At 50.5% G+C, this 14787-nt stretch overlaps 1 protein-coding gene across 1 annotated transcript; it reads left to right on the top strand.

Annotated features, from left to right (window-relative positions):
• Window positions 1-2506: 2506 nt before the first annotated feature.
• LOC123170722 (uncharacterized) lies at window positions 2507-3130 on the top strand. Its single transcript, XM_044588513.1, has 3 exons — window positions 2507-2596; window positions 2681-3046; window positions 3098-3130. Exons 1-3 carry the CDS (start codon window positions 2510-2512, stop codon window positions 3128-3130), a joined length of 486 nt encoding a protein of 161 aa, XP_044444448.1. The 5' UTR covers window positions 2507-2509.
• The last annotated feature ends 11657 nt before the right edge of the window (window positions 3131-14787 follow it).

Raw genomic sequence — 14787 nt, 5'->3', positions numbered from 1 at the left:
CGTCGCTGCCTCGTCCACCCCGTCCCGGACCCGGCCGCCCTCGCCTCTGCCCCGCGCGCGGCCGGCCCTTCCCCGCGCAAGGCCACCGCCGCGGTGGCCCTCCACCGCCTGCTCTGGCCCGTCGTCCGTGCCTGCCCCTCCACCCGAGCCGGCCCTCCCCCACGGTGAGCTCCCTCCCTCCCTCTCTGTAGATTTTTTTCTTAATTTTGTCATTGTTCATAGTTATGTAACTAGATGGATGGATGCATAGTTAGATGATAGATGATTTGATGATAGTTACAAATGTGAGAAATGCAACAAATGCAATTTTTTTAACAAGGGGCATGATGTTAGATGATAGATTTTTTGATGATAGTTGCAAATGTATGATGATTGTTACATGATAGATGATGATGTTGATGATGATAGATGATGATGTTGATGATAGATAATGATTTTTTTGCGGAAGAGATGATATAGGATGCTGATTTTTATGATTCGGTGATTGTTAGATGATGATGATGAATATATTGTGATGTACTTAATTATTGTCACGGTGCAGGTTCTGTGGTGTTCCATCTTGGTGAAGTGATCGGCGTAGGAGCTGTTGGTCCCCGGTCGTCCGTCTGCTATTCGAATACTTAGCCGAGGGTGAGCTACGAATCATGTCACTAGATTTCATTCTCAAGTCAACTTGCGTAACCTAGGCGTCTCCCGTCTGAAAGGGTTGCATCGATAAATATGCATTCAATTGCATATTTATCACCGCAGCTCTTTCAGATTGTCCAGCGTTTTCCACGGATAGCCCGAGGATGTGTAGATTGGTTATGTTCTCCATGTTCTACCCTGTTCCGAGACAGGATTTCGGCGGCGCCTCCCCATTGTTCTCCGGAGCACATTCTCTCGGCTATTTGCCGAGACGTGTATCTGGAGAACAGCGGGGAGGTGCTGCCGAAATTTTGTCTCGGAACGGGGTAGAATGGAGAACGTACTCAATCTACACATCCTCGGGTGGGATTAGGACGCATCTTTACCTATTAGAGATGTAGGTGGATTCAACGCGGTAGAAACTGAAAATTTGATGTGATTAATTTAAGTGAATCCTTAATTATGTTGTGTGGCTTGCAAAAAAGCAGAGGATGGCAGATAATCAGTGGATGTACAGTGGTTTTATCCGTCGGAATCGAGTAACATCAGAGTGGATCGCGAAAACCGATGTGTATTTGAAGGAGATATTCCGTCGTCCAATGAGAATTATCCCACCATGCCCCTGTGCGAGATGTGCCAGACATCACCGTAGAAATCAGACGGAAATGAGTGAGCACCTTCTCACGCACGGATATATGCCAACCTCACACAACCGGGGGGAGAGCCACTATAGGGGGTCGCGGCCAGAAAGAGCGCACCCTCACCGACTTAGGGGTGTTGTCTTCGAGGCCATCCTCTAGTGAGGTACCCTCCTCTAGTGAGGTACCCTCCTCTGGTGAGGAGGAGGAGGAGGACGAGGTAGGCAAGGAGGAGGAGGTTCGGGATGGGGCCGAGGAGGAGGTGGTGGAGGAGGACGAGGAGGAGGAGGATGAGGAGGAGGTTGGGGAGGGGGAGGCAGGCGAGGAGGAGGGTGGTGGCGGGGATGATGGTGGTGGTGGGGAGGGGGTTGACAACAAGGGGTGGCTGCGTGGTAACGCAAAGCTACCAAAGCAGTTTCATGCTACTGAGGAGCAGAAGTGGCTCATTGAGCCCACGGGGAAAGAGTAAGTGCCACTTTATAATAATTTCATTATTTTGCTTGTCACATGCTCATTCCGGTTGTTATTTATTTTGCTTGTCACATGCTAATAGTTCATTCTTTTGCAGCAACTGGATATATTCTAAAGGGGTCCGTATTCCCAACGGCCTCATCACCGTCTTGCTGAAGTTACACTGGCCGGGGTTGTACTGTCCGGATCCAGTCAGGCACCCGAACCATCGGGTCTTGGCCACGAGCTGGGAGCACTGGGAAGCGACCCTCCACGCGGACCATGGGACCCATGCCAAGGCCGTGATCACCACTTTCTGGGTGAGTTCTCTTCAGAAGCACAAGTCCATTCTAGTTTCATGAATGTTTTAACTCATGGCTTCTTCCATTCTTGTTTCGTGCATGATTGTAGAAATTCTATCGAGTTCTCCCGGAGCACAGGGCCACAACGGACCAGATCGTGCTGCGCCAATGCAAGAAGAAGGCCCGCCAGATGCAGTACGAGGTGCGCTATGTGGCCATCTCGACATACCATCATGACTATCTTGGTGTGAAGATGACCAAGGAAGACGCGCGGAGGATGGGCATTACCTTGGAGAGGGACGAGTTCTTGAAGGTAAGTATAAAAGATTTTTCATTATGCTTTCATTACCTTGTGGTACATTTCACCGTTTCGTGTTGACATGCCATTATGCTTTCATTATGTAGGTGTTACCAAATTGGTGTTATGGAAAAGACGAGTCCTGGGTGGCATTGGTGGATCTTTGGTGTGATGAGGCTGGAGCCTGGGCGGCTATGAGAGTCAAAAACAAGGCTAACCGAGGGAAGGAGGGAGTACATGCTCAGGGGAACCGAAACCACTATCTCCACAAGGCAGTTAATGTATGACTAACCCCATTAAACATTCTTCTTCTTCTATTTACCATTACTTTCTTATGTATGACTAACCTCTGTTTGGTGGTGCAGGAGGAGAAACTGAAGCGGCCGCTCTCACACATGCAAGCGTGGGAGATCACCCATACGCGGAAGGACACCAAGCCTGGCGAGCCCAAGTACTACGGCAAGAAGACCGCGCATAGGAAGAAGGCCTACTCCGATGGGTATCTGGCGTTACATCCTGACACACCTGACCCCATTGCGGCGGATCTGGACGAAAGGGTGGTGGTGGGCATGGGGCCGAAGGAGCACGGTCGGGAGGCGGTTCTCGATGCTGTGATCACTCCTACTATCTCCTACACACAGCTCCGTCGGATCAACCCGACCCTGAGCGAGCACACGAGCACGCCCATGAGCAGTGCACCGTCACTGTCCCTCTTTCAGGAGCAGCAAACTGTAAGTATTTTCCCTTTTATCTTCATTACTCACTTTATTTTACGCATTTAGTTGTTTTATGAGTTTCATCATGTCATACTGTAGGCCTACATGGAGTACACACGCCAGGAGACCATGGCGTGGCACGACCGCCTTCATGCATACCATCAGCAGAGGGATCGCCAGATGCAGCACGCTTTTCAGGAAATGGCGGCCGGCAGGTGTCCTCAATGGCCATCAGCAGAGGGTCCTCCAGCACAACCAACGTTGCTGACCTTTGAGGAGTTTGTGGCACAGAACGCTGGCCCCTCGCCGGTTAGTTCATCCCCAATCTATTCACTCAAAGCATATCATGCCTTTCAACACAGTCATATATCCCGTTAATATGTCTTTTCAACATCCAGGGAACCGGTGGATCAACTGTTGGCGGTGGTCTTCGCAGCACTCCCGAGTCACGGAGCCCGACCACTCCGATCCATGGAGGCGGAGGCGGAGGTGGAGGCGGTCTTGGCGGTAGCGCTGCCGCTAGCAGTGACGACCTGGGCTTCAGCGGTCTTGGCGGTGACGACCTCCGCGGTGCTCGACGTCCTGGCGCTTAAGCCATTTGGTTACTTGTGTGCTTATGCTTATGTATCTTTAGATGACTTGTGTGTGGTGATGATGATAAACTTGTGGTCTTTGATGGTCCTTTAGATGACTTGCGTGCTTCTTTATATGCTTATGCTTATCTTTATGTTGATTATGATGATGCTTATGCATATATTGTTGTGATGGTGACGGATGATACTTAGACGTGTTCTATATGTCTATTTCCATCATATATATCTGCTGATATGTGTTGTATATCTGAATTGAATTGATTTGAAAACAAACAGAAAAAAGAAAAAAAATCAAATACAAACTATGCCGACAGCTAGGCCGTCGGCATAGGGCTGGCCTGAGCGCCCAGTTGCTGACGCGTGGCATCTATGCCGACGGCCTAGCCGTCGGCATAGATTTAAACTAAGCCGACGGCTAGGCCGTCGGCATAGATGAGCCACGTGGCGAGCAACGGTTGGTCGTCACTTGACGGCGGCCGCCGTTAGACCGGAACGTTGCCGACGGCCAGGGCCGTCGGCATAGATGTACGGACACCGTCGGAATAGATCCTATGCCGACGGCCTCCCGGGCTGCGGCGACGGATATGTTGCCGACGGCCCTATGCCGACGGGGGCCGTCGGCATAGGCATGTCCCGACGGCATATCAGGGCTATGCCGACGGCCCTCGCCGTCGGCGTAGGGTGCGATTCCGGTAGTGCGTGGCATCTTCAATCCACCATCAACTACATCATCGGTTCCATTGAGTCAAACACAAGGGACGGCATCCGTGTCTATAAAATCTCCACAAGATTGGTTCGGTCGCTACAAGAAAAACATCCAAGAAAGCACCAAACAACCGTGTCCGAGTTCCCCCAGTGAGCGGTGGCAGCAGCACAATAGACTGCTTGGTGCTCGAGCCCGAATCTAGCAGATCCATGGTTATCGAGAGGTTCCTGGCAGTGCTCGTCTTCTGCGAGATGCCCTTCTACTGATCTACAGTTACTGCACATCGCTGCTCACCACCGAAGAGATCAAGTAGTTGGTCTCCGACGGCAGGCTTAGCCGGCGTCAAACAAAGAGGACACCTGAAGGACCATGGGTTTCCCGGTATGTCAACAGCGCAGCAGCGTGCTGGGTTCGAGATGGCGTTCATCGGCCTCCACTGCTTTGACACCGACATCATGCACTAAGCATGCTGTTGGTTGATTAATTAGGAGTGTCCGCTTCCTAAAGAAAAGTTACGGACGTCCTACGTTTGTGTAATTGCATTCATCTTCATTTCAACAATTACAATAATAATTTTGATCAGGTAGACCGTTGACGCGTGCGTACACTGGCCATCCTTCTTCGATAAATCGTTTGAATTGTATAGATAAGATACTAACCAACTAGGTTGTTAAGTTGTTTGTATCCTGTACGGACTATAATCTCTTATATATATTGAGCACTACATGGCAGCAGTTTCAAGCTGTGCGATTTCTTCCTCAAACCATTCTACATGGCATCTTTGTCAACTTGAAATTCAAAATGCTTTTCTGCATGGTTTTTTAGAGGAAGAAGTATACATGCACCAGCCTCCTGGCTTTGAGCACTCAAGGTATCCACATTATTTGTGTCATCTTGATATGGATATCTATGGTCTTAAATAGGCCCTGCGTGCATGGCATACTCGCCTCGTCAGTGTGCTCACTGGACTTGGCTCCACACTCTGACACCTCTACTTTCATATCACAGTTGCAAGATGTCAGCATTTTTCTCTTTGTGTACGTTGATGACGTTGTTGTGACCAGTTCATCCTCCACTGCCACTGATAGCCTCATTCTTCAGCTTCAGACTGCTTTTACTATGAAGGACTTGGGCGAGTTACACTGTTTGTTGTTACTGAGGTTCGCTCTCTACACGTTCTCATGGTCTTCTCTTTGGCAAAGAGAAATATATGTACTTGAACTTCTTCAACGAGCAAGTTGAAGCCTGCAAACACGCCATGAACGTTCCTGATAAGTTGTCTGCTTCAGAGAGCACTCTTCTTCCTCTTGAAGAAGCTACTCATTACCGCAGTGTGATTGATGCCTCCAGTACGTCACGGTGACTTGCTCAGATGTGCCTTTTATTGTGAATAAACTGTGGAAGTATCTTCTTGCTCCTCAGAATACTCACGTGAAACACATACTTCAGTTTGTCAAGTTCACGGCCACTCACGATTTGAGTCTCCGTCCATCAAGTGATGTCCTATTGTCCGCCTTTTTGGATGCCGATGGGCCTGGGAACATTGATGATAGAATGATGAATGATGATCAACAGGAGGTTATGCTATCTTTTATTGATGTAATTTGATCACCTGGACTCCTCGCAAGGAGGCAACAATATCATGCTCAAGCATTGGTCCCTTCTTCCGGAACTAGGAGTTCCTTCAAATCACCTTGTGTGTTGTGGTGTGACAACATAGGTGTGACGTTCCTCTTATCATATAAAGTTTATCACGAGCACATCACATTTAGGTGGACATCCATTTTGTTTGAGAACCAGTTGCGTAGAGACAATTTCACATCAATTTCATCTTCTCAGAGGATCAACTTGCTGAAATATTCACCAAACCCTTATGATTGCCAAACATTTGGTCATGTAGGCACAATCTCAACTTACTTGGTGGCGTTTAGATTGAGTAGAGTGTTAAATCATTTGAATAGTACTGATAAGATACTAACTGAATAGGTTGTTCATTTGTATGTATCTTGTATAGACTGTAATATCTAAATAAATATAGAGCACACACCATCTATGTCGAGCCTTTTAATCCCTTCCTCAAACCAATCTCTCTCCCTAGTTTCAGACATATCGGTTTTTTTTCCTTCTGAGATGTCAGGTGTTACCGTTGCCACAACTTCCCCTCCTTCACCACCTCCCTCGTTGCCACCGGCACCACGTGTCATTGGGAAAAGCCCGTCGACGGCAATCATGGCCTTGAATATACCTTTTTATGACATACAACTGAGTTAGCCAAATTCCTTTTATTTAAGCAAAGTTTGATCGATTAATATGCATGACTTTAAAATACTTTAAATCTGGCCACACATAATAACAATAAACTCGGGGGTACTATAGGTTTCAAAGATTCAATCAACAAATGAGCGCATGCATTATTGTTTGCAGAAAAGCACACATGCATTCGATAAATGAAAGAACTGCCAAGTAAAGAAAAACCAACAAAAACCTTTAATTGTGGGTATAATGAGTTCCTTATACACGAGTCTATATTCACCTGAACATATAGCAAGGCCGAATAGTTCATCAACACTTTGATATTTATTCGTCCTTGTGCTTGACATGTTGGAAGATAAATAACTAGTAAACATGAAATCAGGAAGAGGAGAGGACGAGAGAAGCACCATATGGTTGCACACACATGTGGGAAGCAGAGACATCGGGAGAAAAGCAATCCATATTTAGCGAATCCGTTGTCCTTGAATACCACGATTATCTATTCGAAAACGACTATACATTCTATCGAATAGTAAGAGCATGGTTAATATATAGTCAACAATCGGCTACATGAATTTGTCACCTCAGTTATAGTCAATCTAAGAGCATCTCCAGCAGCGCCCCCAATAGGCCCTCCCCAAACGTTTTTGCCGCACCGGCGCCGAAAAAACGGCCCACTCGCGCCCCCAGAAGCCCGTTTTTCGCCGGTTCGGGCCGAAACTAGTGCCGGCAGACCCAGGCCGAACCCGGCGCCCTGGGGGGCGCCTGGGGCGCCGGCACAAGCCAAAAGGGCGCGTGGGTCCGCCCTGTCGGCGAGTCGAGCGCCTCTTTCCGCCGTTTCTTCCCGCTTTTCCCCCACTTTCATCCCATTCTCTCCATTCCTCCCACCAATCTCCCTCCCGCTCGCCTCCCAGCCGGCCGCCATGCCACCGAAGAAGTACGCCGTCCCCCGCGCCGTCGTCGTCCAGCCAAAGCAGTGGAAGCCGAGGGCGCCGCCGTCCAAGCCACCGGGCATGACAAACACCGAGTGGAGGGCGGAAGTTCAGCGACGGGAGGCTGTCACCGCCGACCGGCGGAACAGGGCAATTGCCAAGAAGGCCCGTGACAACGCGGCGCGTGCGGCTGCGGCTTCGGCGGACCAACCCGAGGCCGAGGCGACTCGCGCGGGGATGATGAATCCACCCGGCACCCACGCCCAGTACGCGCCCTAGGGCCAACAAGGTGTCGGCTCTCCGTCGCCGCAGCCATGGGGATGCACGCCCTTTCCGGGCTACGCCGACGGGGACGCGCACGGTGGGTTCAACCCCAACATCACCTTCCCCCATGGACACCCGGCCTAGCGCACGCCCTCGCCCGCCTTCGCCGGCGTGCAGTACCCTCCATACAACTACTCGCCGCCCGCCTACACGTCCTCCCCGACGCCCCCTCTCCGCCGTGGCGTGCTGCCCTTCTCGCACCTCGGCGACACCGACGAGACTGAGGCTGACATGGACGACATCATCGCGACAGGCTCGGCCGCAGCCGCCGCGTCTCCCGGGTTCGTCACCCCGGACGACACGGTGGATCTCTGCGGCGGCATGGACGGCGAGCTCGGCTACGTCTACGGCGAGGAGGTGCAGGAGGAGCAGGAGGAGGAGGACGAAGAGGAGGAGGAGGAGCCGGCGGCTGTTCCGGCGAGGAGGCGCAAGAAGAAGAAGCGGGCGGCCAGGTCCGGCGAGCCATGCATCGAGTGGGCGTCCAAGGAGGAGGAATGCCTCACCGAAGCATGGAAAGTCGTCTGCCTCGACCCGACCACCGGCACGAACCAGAGCATCGAGACGTACTGGGAGCGCATCAAGGCCGAGTTTGACGAGCGCAAGCTCGTCGACCCCTACTTTAAAGGCGTCTACATGCAGCGCGGGGCGAAGGCGATGGCGAACCATTGGGGGCGTATCCACGGGGCGTGCAACAAATGGCATGTGAACGTCGAGGAGGTCGCGGTTCGCCCGGAGAGCGGTGCCAGCGTTGAGGATCAGGTATGGCACGCCGGTCTCCCGCCTCTCTTCGCCGTGTGTGCCCGCCAATTGTTTGTTCCTCCGCGCAGTTGCTGCGCATGTTCGTAATGTATCGGCAGGGCAACAACAACGCCGAATTCAAGTACCTTCACGTTTACAAGCGCATTGACATGTGCGAGAAGTGGGTGGAAGTCCGGCGCACCCTCGACAAGGCCAAGGAGACCTACAAGCCGGACGCGCCGACACCGGGCGCGTCAAAAGGGCGGCCGGACGGCAACAAAGGTGCCAAGAAGGGGAAACATGCCGACGCGGCCACCACTCGAGTGCAGGAGTCCATCGAGCACTGCCTCGCTGACGCACAGGCTCGGGCCGCCCTTTGTGAAGGGAAGACCGAGGCGCGGTGGTCGGCGTTGATGTCAAGCAGCGCCGTCAAGCTTGACCTACTCCGGACCAACGTCGCCGCGAAGAAGAGAAACACCGACCTGGCTTTCCTGCTGGGCGGGGCAGACATGCTCCAGAGCAACGACGAGGCGGTCAAGGCGTGGTACTTGGTGGAGCGTGGCCTCATCCTGAACCAGCTTCCCTCGATGACGCCGCCCACGCCGACGCCCACGCCAATGTCGCCGCCAAGCCCGAGCGATGATGCCGCCGAGACTCCCCGCAGCACAGAAGCCACGCCGACGCCGCCCAGCACAGAGACCCCGCCAAGCCCGCGCACGCCGACTCCGCCGACGCCGGAGGCCGACCGCACGCGCGTCATTTCTGCTTTTTGTACGCCGAACTTTTCATTCGATCGCCGAACTTGTGGCCGCTTGATCGCCGGATTTGTGGCGTCTATTTTGTGAGTGGGAATGACTACGTTTGAATTTGCACTAGTAGAAAAGGGCCATTTGTCCCGGTTCATAAGGTCCATCTGTCCCGGTTGGGGAACCGGGACTAAAGGGTCGTTACTAATGCCTAGGCCTTTAGTCCCGGTTCTTATACTAACCGGGACAGATGGGCCTCCACGTGGCCGGTGCTGCGAGCCCAGGCAGGAGGCCCTTTAGTCCCGGTTGGTGGCACCAACCGGGACCAATAGGCATCCACGCGTCAGCAGTTCAGGGGCTAGGGATTTTGTTTTTTTTCTAAAAGGGGGGTGGATTTGGGGGTTTTGTATGGTTAATTAAGGTGTTTCATATATTGTGTTAGGTAGCTAATTAATTAATAAAGAGAAGTGTCCTCTCTTATCTCCGTGCTTGGTTGACGCTACATACTATACGTATAGAGAGGCCCTCGACACGCTAGCTAGTAAGAAAATGAAGGAAACCATTAAGTACAGAAGTTCGTCATGCATACCGAGAGAAGTGATTGACCTCTCCTTCTCCGAGAGATTGGTCGAACAACAAGTTTTCGTATTATCTATCCGACGCTACTGGCTACATACATATGCAATATGTAAGATCTCTTACAATCCCCTAGCATTTGAACTCAACTTCCACATGGTATTCTCCGGCTTTATTGATGACGTGCTCAAGAAAGAATCCAGCCAATTCCTTTTAAATTTCTTTCACACGATCTTGTGGTAGGAGTTCATTCCGCATCTGCCACGTCTAATTTGAAGAAGGGGGTTAATACATATATATGAATGATACTCAGCAGAAATGATGGTGTAATAAAATCAAATTGTGAATATTATTGCTTACGCACTTCATATTGTCTTTTAGAGTAGCCCCGCTTATCTTCAAAGTCGCGTTGTAGATGAACTCGCACACGTAGTATCCACAGTAATCATTCCTTTGTTCCTGCCACAAGCACTAAAGGGCCACGAGAAATAGAGGTCAATCAAACTGATAATGAAGCATTACAAATGGCATTGATGAAAGTAGCTAGAATCAACGGGAGATGCGCGCAACTAGGGTATGTATATCGCAGCTCCTTCGGCAGTCCCGGAGCTTCTGCATTGAACTGTTTCCAAACCCTGCAAGACAAAGAAAATAATTATTACTTGAGATATCAGGAAATGAACAAAAAGTTACCGATATGGTGCGATAATGATCGATTGAACTTACGTGTTGAGAATTTTAGTCATGTCCGCATAGGTCTCGGGATCTTTTCGTCTCGAGTCTAAGACGGTTACTAGTCCCCGCTCAAGCTTAATCTCCAGGAGAATATAGTGGAAGCTGTGCATGCATGCATAACTCATCAATTATATTACTATAACCTCGCTCGAGTAATAAGGGAAACCGAATATGCACACGACAGTAACACTCACTTGAAGTTGTAAGGAAAGAGTATTAAATCTTTGTTTTGATTTATTAGCAATGATTTGAGCAAGTTGGCCTCGGCCTCTTGGGCGCTCTTTTTAACCTGAAATTCATCTATAAGATTTGTGTTAATGAACCCAATATCATACATTTCTGGTTTTCTGCACTCGACGATCTTCAATCTGCATAATATAGTGAGGATAATTATAAATACATGCAATGAAAGAGCTGAGCTATATATAGAGACTTAATGACAGAAGTAGTACTTACAGACAGTAGCAGGTGACCGTTAATTTATCGAGGGCCTTTTGATTGAAGAACTGGAAAAACTCATCAAATGGAACATGCAACAGATCAATTCCAACGAGGTCGTGCTCCTCTTTAACTCTCAGATACAAAGTATTCGTCCCCCCAGACTCACTGCAGGTTTTCATGTACCAATTATGGAATCTTCGCATCATCGTTGTTAGAGATTTTTCATCTTTGACGAGAGGCTTCCCGTACTCGTATCTGTGTTCGTCCGCCTCCAAGAAATCATAATGTATATCGTCGGGCAGGTAATCTCCAAGATTGCTATAGTCGGGCACCATCCCCGGAGCATTAGCGACGATGTCGCTAGACTCATTGAGCAGGGGGCACGATTGGTTCGCTTGTTCGCCGAGTTGGGCAATTTTTTTCCCAGCTGCTCGTCGTTCTTTTAACCATTGATCACTGAAAGTACTTCCCGACCGCTCGGCTTCGAGATATGCCTTTTCAGTAATGCACTCATAGTTGGTTTTCGGCGGAGACTTTGGTGGTTTCCTCAGGGCATCGATAGTGCGCTTTGCTTTCACCGGATCTACCTTCTCCTCCGGAGGTGGATGTCTCTCTGCTTTCGCCCCTTCAAAGAAGTCCTTCACTTCTTTTTGCACGATCTTCTTGTTTTCTTCCATGGTCATCTCGTACGGTAACTTCTCTAGAGGCTTGAGAGGTGGACCGCATCTGTATTGCCTCCCGCCTCTGGCTGTATTGCTAGACGCCGGAGCAGACGGAGCGGCTGCGGCTGTCTTCTTTCGTGCTTGCTTACGAGGCGGAGGAGAAGGACTACGACGCGCCGGAGCAGCCGGGGCAGCGGCGGGTCTCTTCCGCCCTTGCTGGCGAGGCGGAGAAGGAGGAGGCTGGTGGCTGCTCGGGCGCGCCGGCGCAGGCGGAGAAGGAGGCGGAGTGCCGCCACGCGCCGGAGAAGGAGGCTGAGTGCCCTGATCGTCACTCGCCGGAGGAGGAGGCGGTGGAGGAGGCGGAGTGCCCTGACTCGCCGGAGGAGGAGGAGGAGGCGGAGGCATCCAGTTAGAAAGGTTGATGAGCTCCTTCCGCCATAGGCATGGAGTCTTCAGACAAGAACCCAGCCGAGTCTCACCGCCACCCGTAGGGTGGTCAAGCTGGAGGTCCTCAAATCCTTCTGTGATTTCATCCACCATCACCCTAGCATATCCTTCTGGAATCGGCCAGCAGTGAAAAGTTGCGCCAGGTTCAGGAGGTGCAACAGAGCCAACAGTCGCCTTGACTTTCAATTCCATCCACTGCGTCATAAGGTGGCAATGCTGAGACTCCGTGATAGCATCTACGGGGTAGCTAGCAGGAGCCGTGAAGACAGGCTCCTGAAGCAGCTCCGTGGAAGCCACGCTGCTTCTCCGCTGAGATGGCGGGGTAGCTTCGGCAGGTCGAGTGCTGCGAACTGCCTCTCGTTCCTCTAGCGCTTGTACCCTTGCGTGCAGCGCCTGTAGTTGGGTCAACTCCTTTTTCTTCTTCCTCTCCTGGCGTTTGTAACCGCCTGTGTCGGGAAATCGAGCCTTCCACGAAAGGGAGCCTGGCGTGCCTTGTGTCCGTCCGGGGTGCTCTGGATCCCCGAGGGCCTCTGTGAGCTCGTCGTTCTCTCTGTATGGAACGGACGTCCTTTGCTACGCCTTTTTGATATACTCCTGAAGCTTCTCGATGGGTGTGTTCAGCTGCTCGTTGGTCCAAACGCACTTCCCTGTTACAGGGTCCAATTTTCCCCAACCCCGAAGAACCAAGTCCTACAACGGTCTGGCCAGCGTCGCATCTCTGGTTCGATCCCTTTATCAATGAGGTCATTCTCAGCCTTGCCCCACAAGGGCCGGGTTTTCAGTTAGCCACCTGACCCCGTGCGATGGTGATGCTTCTTCTTTGCAGCATTTTTCTTGTTTGTCGCTGACATCTTCGCTGCTCTCTCAGATTTCTTTTTGGTGACAAATTCGGGCCACTGATCTTTGATCTTCTCAAATCGGCCGATGAATTCTGGAGTCTTGTCTTGGTCGACAAACGATGATTTCAGCTCATTCTTCCACCTCCTGAATAGCTCAGCCATCTTCTTAAGAGCATAAGCCTTGATCATTGGCTTTTTAACTAGATTCTCCAGATCCTCCTCTGGTGGGAAGGTGAAATTTTCCTGCAGCGCGGTCCAAAGATCAGCTTTCTGCCTATCGCTGACATAAGACACCTGAGAGTCTTTGTCCTTAGGCTTCAACCATTGCTCGATGCTGATCGGGATCATATCCCTCACTAGAACCCCGCACTGAGCATTAATTTTTTGCTTGGTCCGGAGGGGTACAATCGGTTGGCCAGCGTGATCAATTTCGATGATCGTGTACCTTTCATCCGCGCGCAACTTTCTCTTCGGGTCTCGTCTCATTACCGAAGTAGTGCTCGATCTGGAGGGCTAGAAAAGAAGAAAAAGAAGAGAGTTAATGTGTGTACATACCAAAAACAATTAATGCATCAATTAGCTATAGTCAGCACATGCTTAATTAATTAATATATATACCTGGCCGTACTCCGTTCGGTCACCGGAGCCGTCATCACGGTATCCTTCCCCCTCCATTCGGTCACGGGAGCCGTCATCACGGTGTTCTTCCCCCTCCATTCGGTCACCGGAGCCATCATCACGGTGTCCTTCTTCCTCCATTGTTTGATCATCGTCGTAGCCTGCTTCTTCATCCTGTCTTTCTAGACCATCGGTTCATGTGTCGTTGAGAAATGACAAGACGGCATCACTTCCGTGTGCGGTTATCTCCCCCCAACACCGCTTCTTTTGCTTCGTCTCGGGGGTGCGGATCCATAGTTTCTGCAAATATTTACAACATGGCAATTATTATTCAAACATGATAGATGAATATATTAGTGGCAAACGTTGAACTAGCTAGGTAAGCACAATAAGGAATCATATTAGTGGCCTGGCCTCGACGCTTCTCTAGGGTTTGGGGTGGCCTCCGCAACGCTTCAAGGGTTTGGGGTGGCCTCAACAACGCTTCAAGGGTTCGGGGTGGCCTCGACGACAATGCTCTTTTAACTTGGTAAATTTGGGTGGCCTCAAGAGAGTTTATGATCGGGTAGGGGCGCGGCGGGTGGGGGTAGGAGACTGACATTATTTTTTCTAGGGTTTGGGTGTCCTCGAGAGTTTTGGTCGAGTGAGAGGGCCGGGGGGGGTGCTCCGGACGTCCCCCTCACTTTAACAAAGAACTACCTAAAAAAGACTTGCTTCGCCGCGGGTCTTTCTTCATTTTTTCCTTTGTTTTTTCTTATATGTTTGTTTTCGTTTTCTTTCTACATTTTCGTACATATGAAAAAAATAAAGTTTCTATACAAAAGTGCACAATTTTTATGAACAAATTACAACATCTAAATTAACTATACATCTAAATAAATATAACTATACACTGAAATTTTCCTAATCTTAAAACTAAACTAAACATAAACTAAAATAATCTAAAAAAATGTAAAAACATCTAAAAATAGCATCTAAAAACATCTAAAAAAACATCTAAAAACATCTAGAAATCTAATAGCTAGCACCCGGCAGGGGCGGAGGGGCACGGCGGAGGGGCCGGCGCCGGCGCCGGCAGGGCAGGGCAGGGGCGCAGGGGCGCGGGACAGGGGAGGGGCGCGGGAGCAGGCTGGTGCTCACAGGGGG

This window comes from Triticum aestivum, chromosome 7D (assembly GCF_018294505.1).
Source record: "Triticum aestivum cultivar Chinese Spring chromosome 7D, IWGSC CS RefSeq v2.1, whole genome shotgun sequence".
NCBI lineage: Eukaryota > Viridiplantae > Streptophyta > Magnoliopsida > Poales > Poaceae > Triticum > Triticum aestivum.
Note: the sequence above shows the minus strand (reverse complement) of the source record. Positions and strands in the feature narration are given on the sequence as shown.

What these genes read in the sequence shown, in the direction of transcription:
- LOC123170722 (XM_044588513.1), top strand. Translation starts at nt 2,510, where the DNA reads ATGAGAGTCAAAAACAAGGCTAACCGAGGGAAGGAGGGAGTACATGCT. An exon ending in ATCTCCACAAGGCAGTTAAT is followed by an intron (nt 2,597 to 2,680) that starts GTATGACTAACC and finishes TTGGTGGTGCAG; the next exon opens with GAGGAGAAACTGAAGCGGCC. An exon ending in TCTTTCAGGAGCAGCAAACT is followed by an intron (nt 3,047 to 3,097) that starts GTAAGTATTTTC and finishes TTACGCATTTAG; the next exon opens with TTGTTTTATGAGTTTCATCA.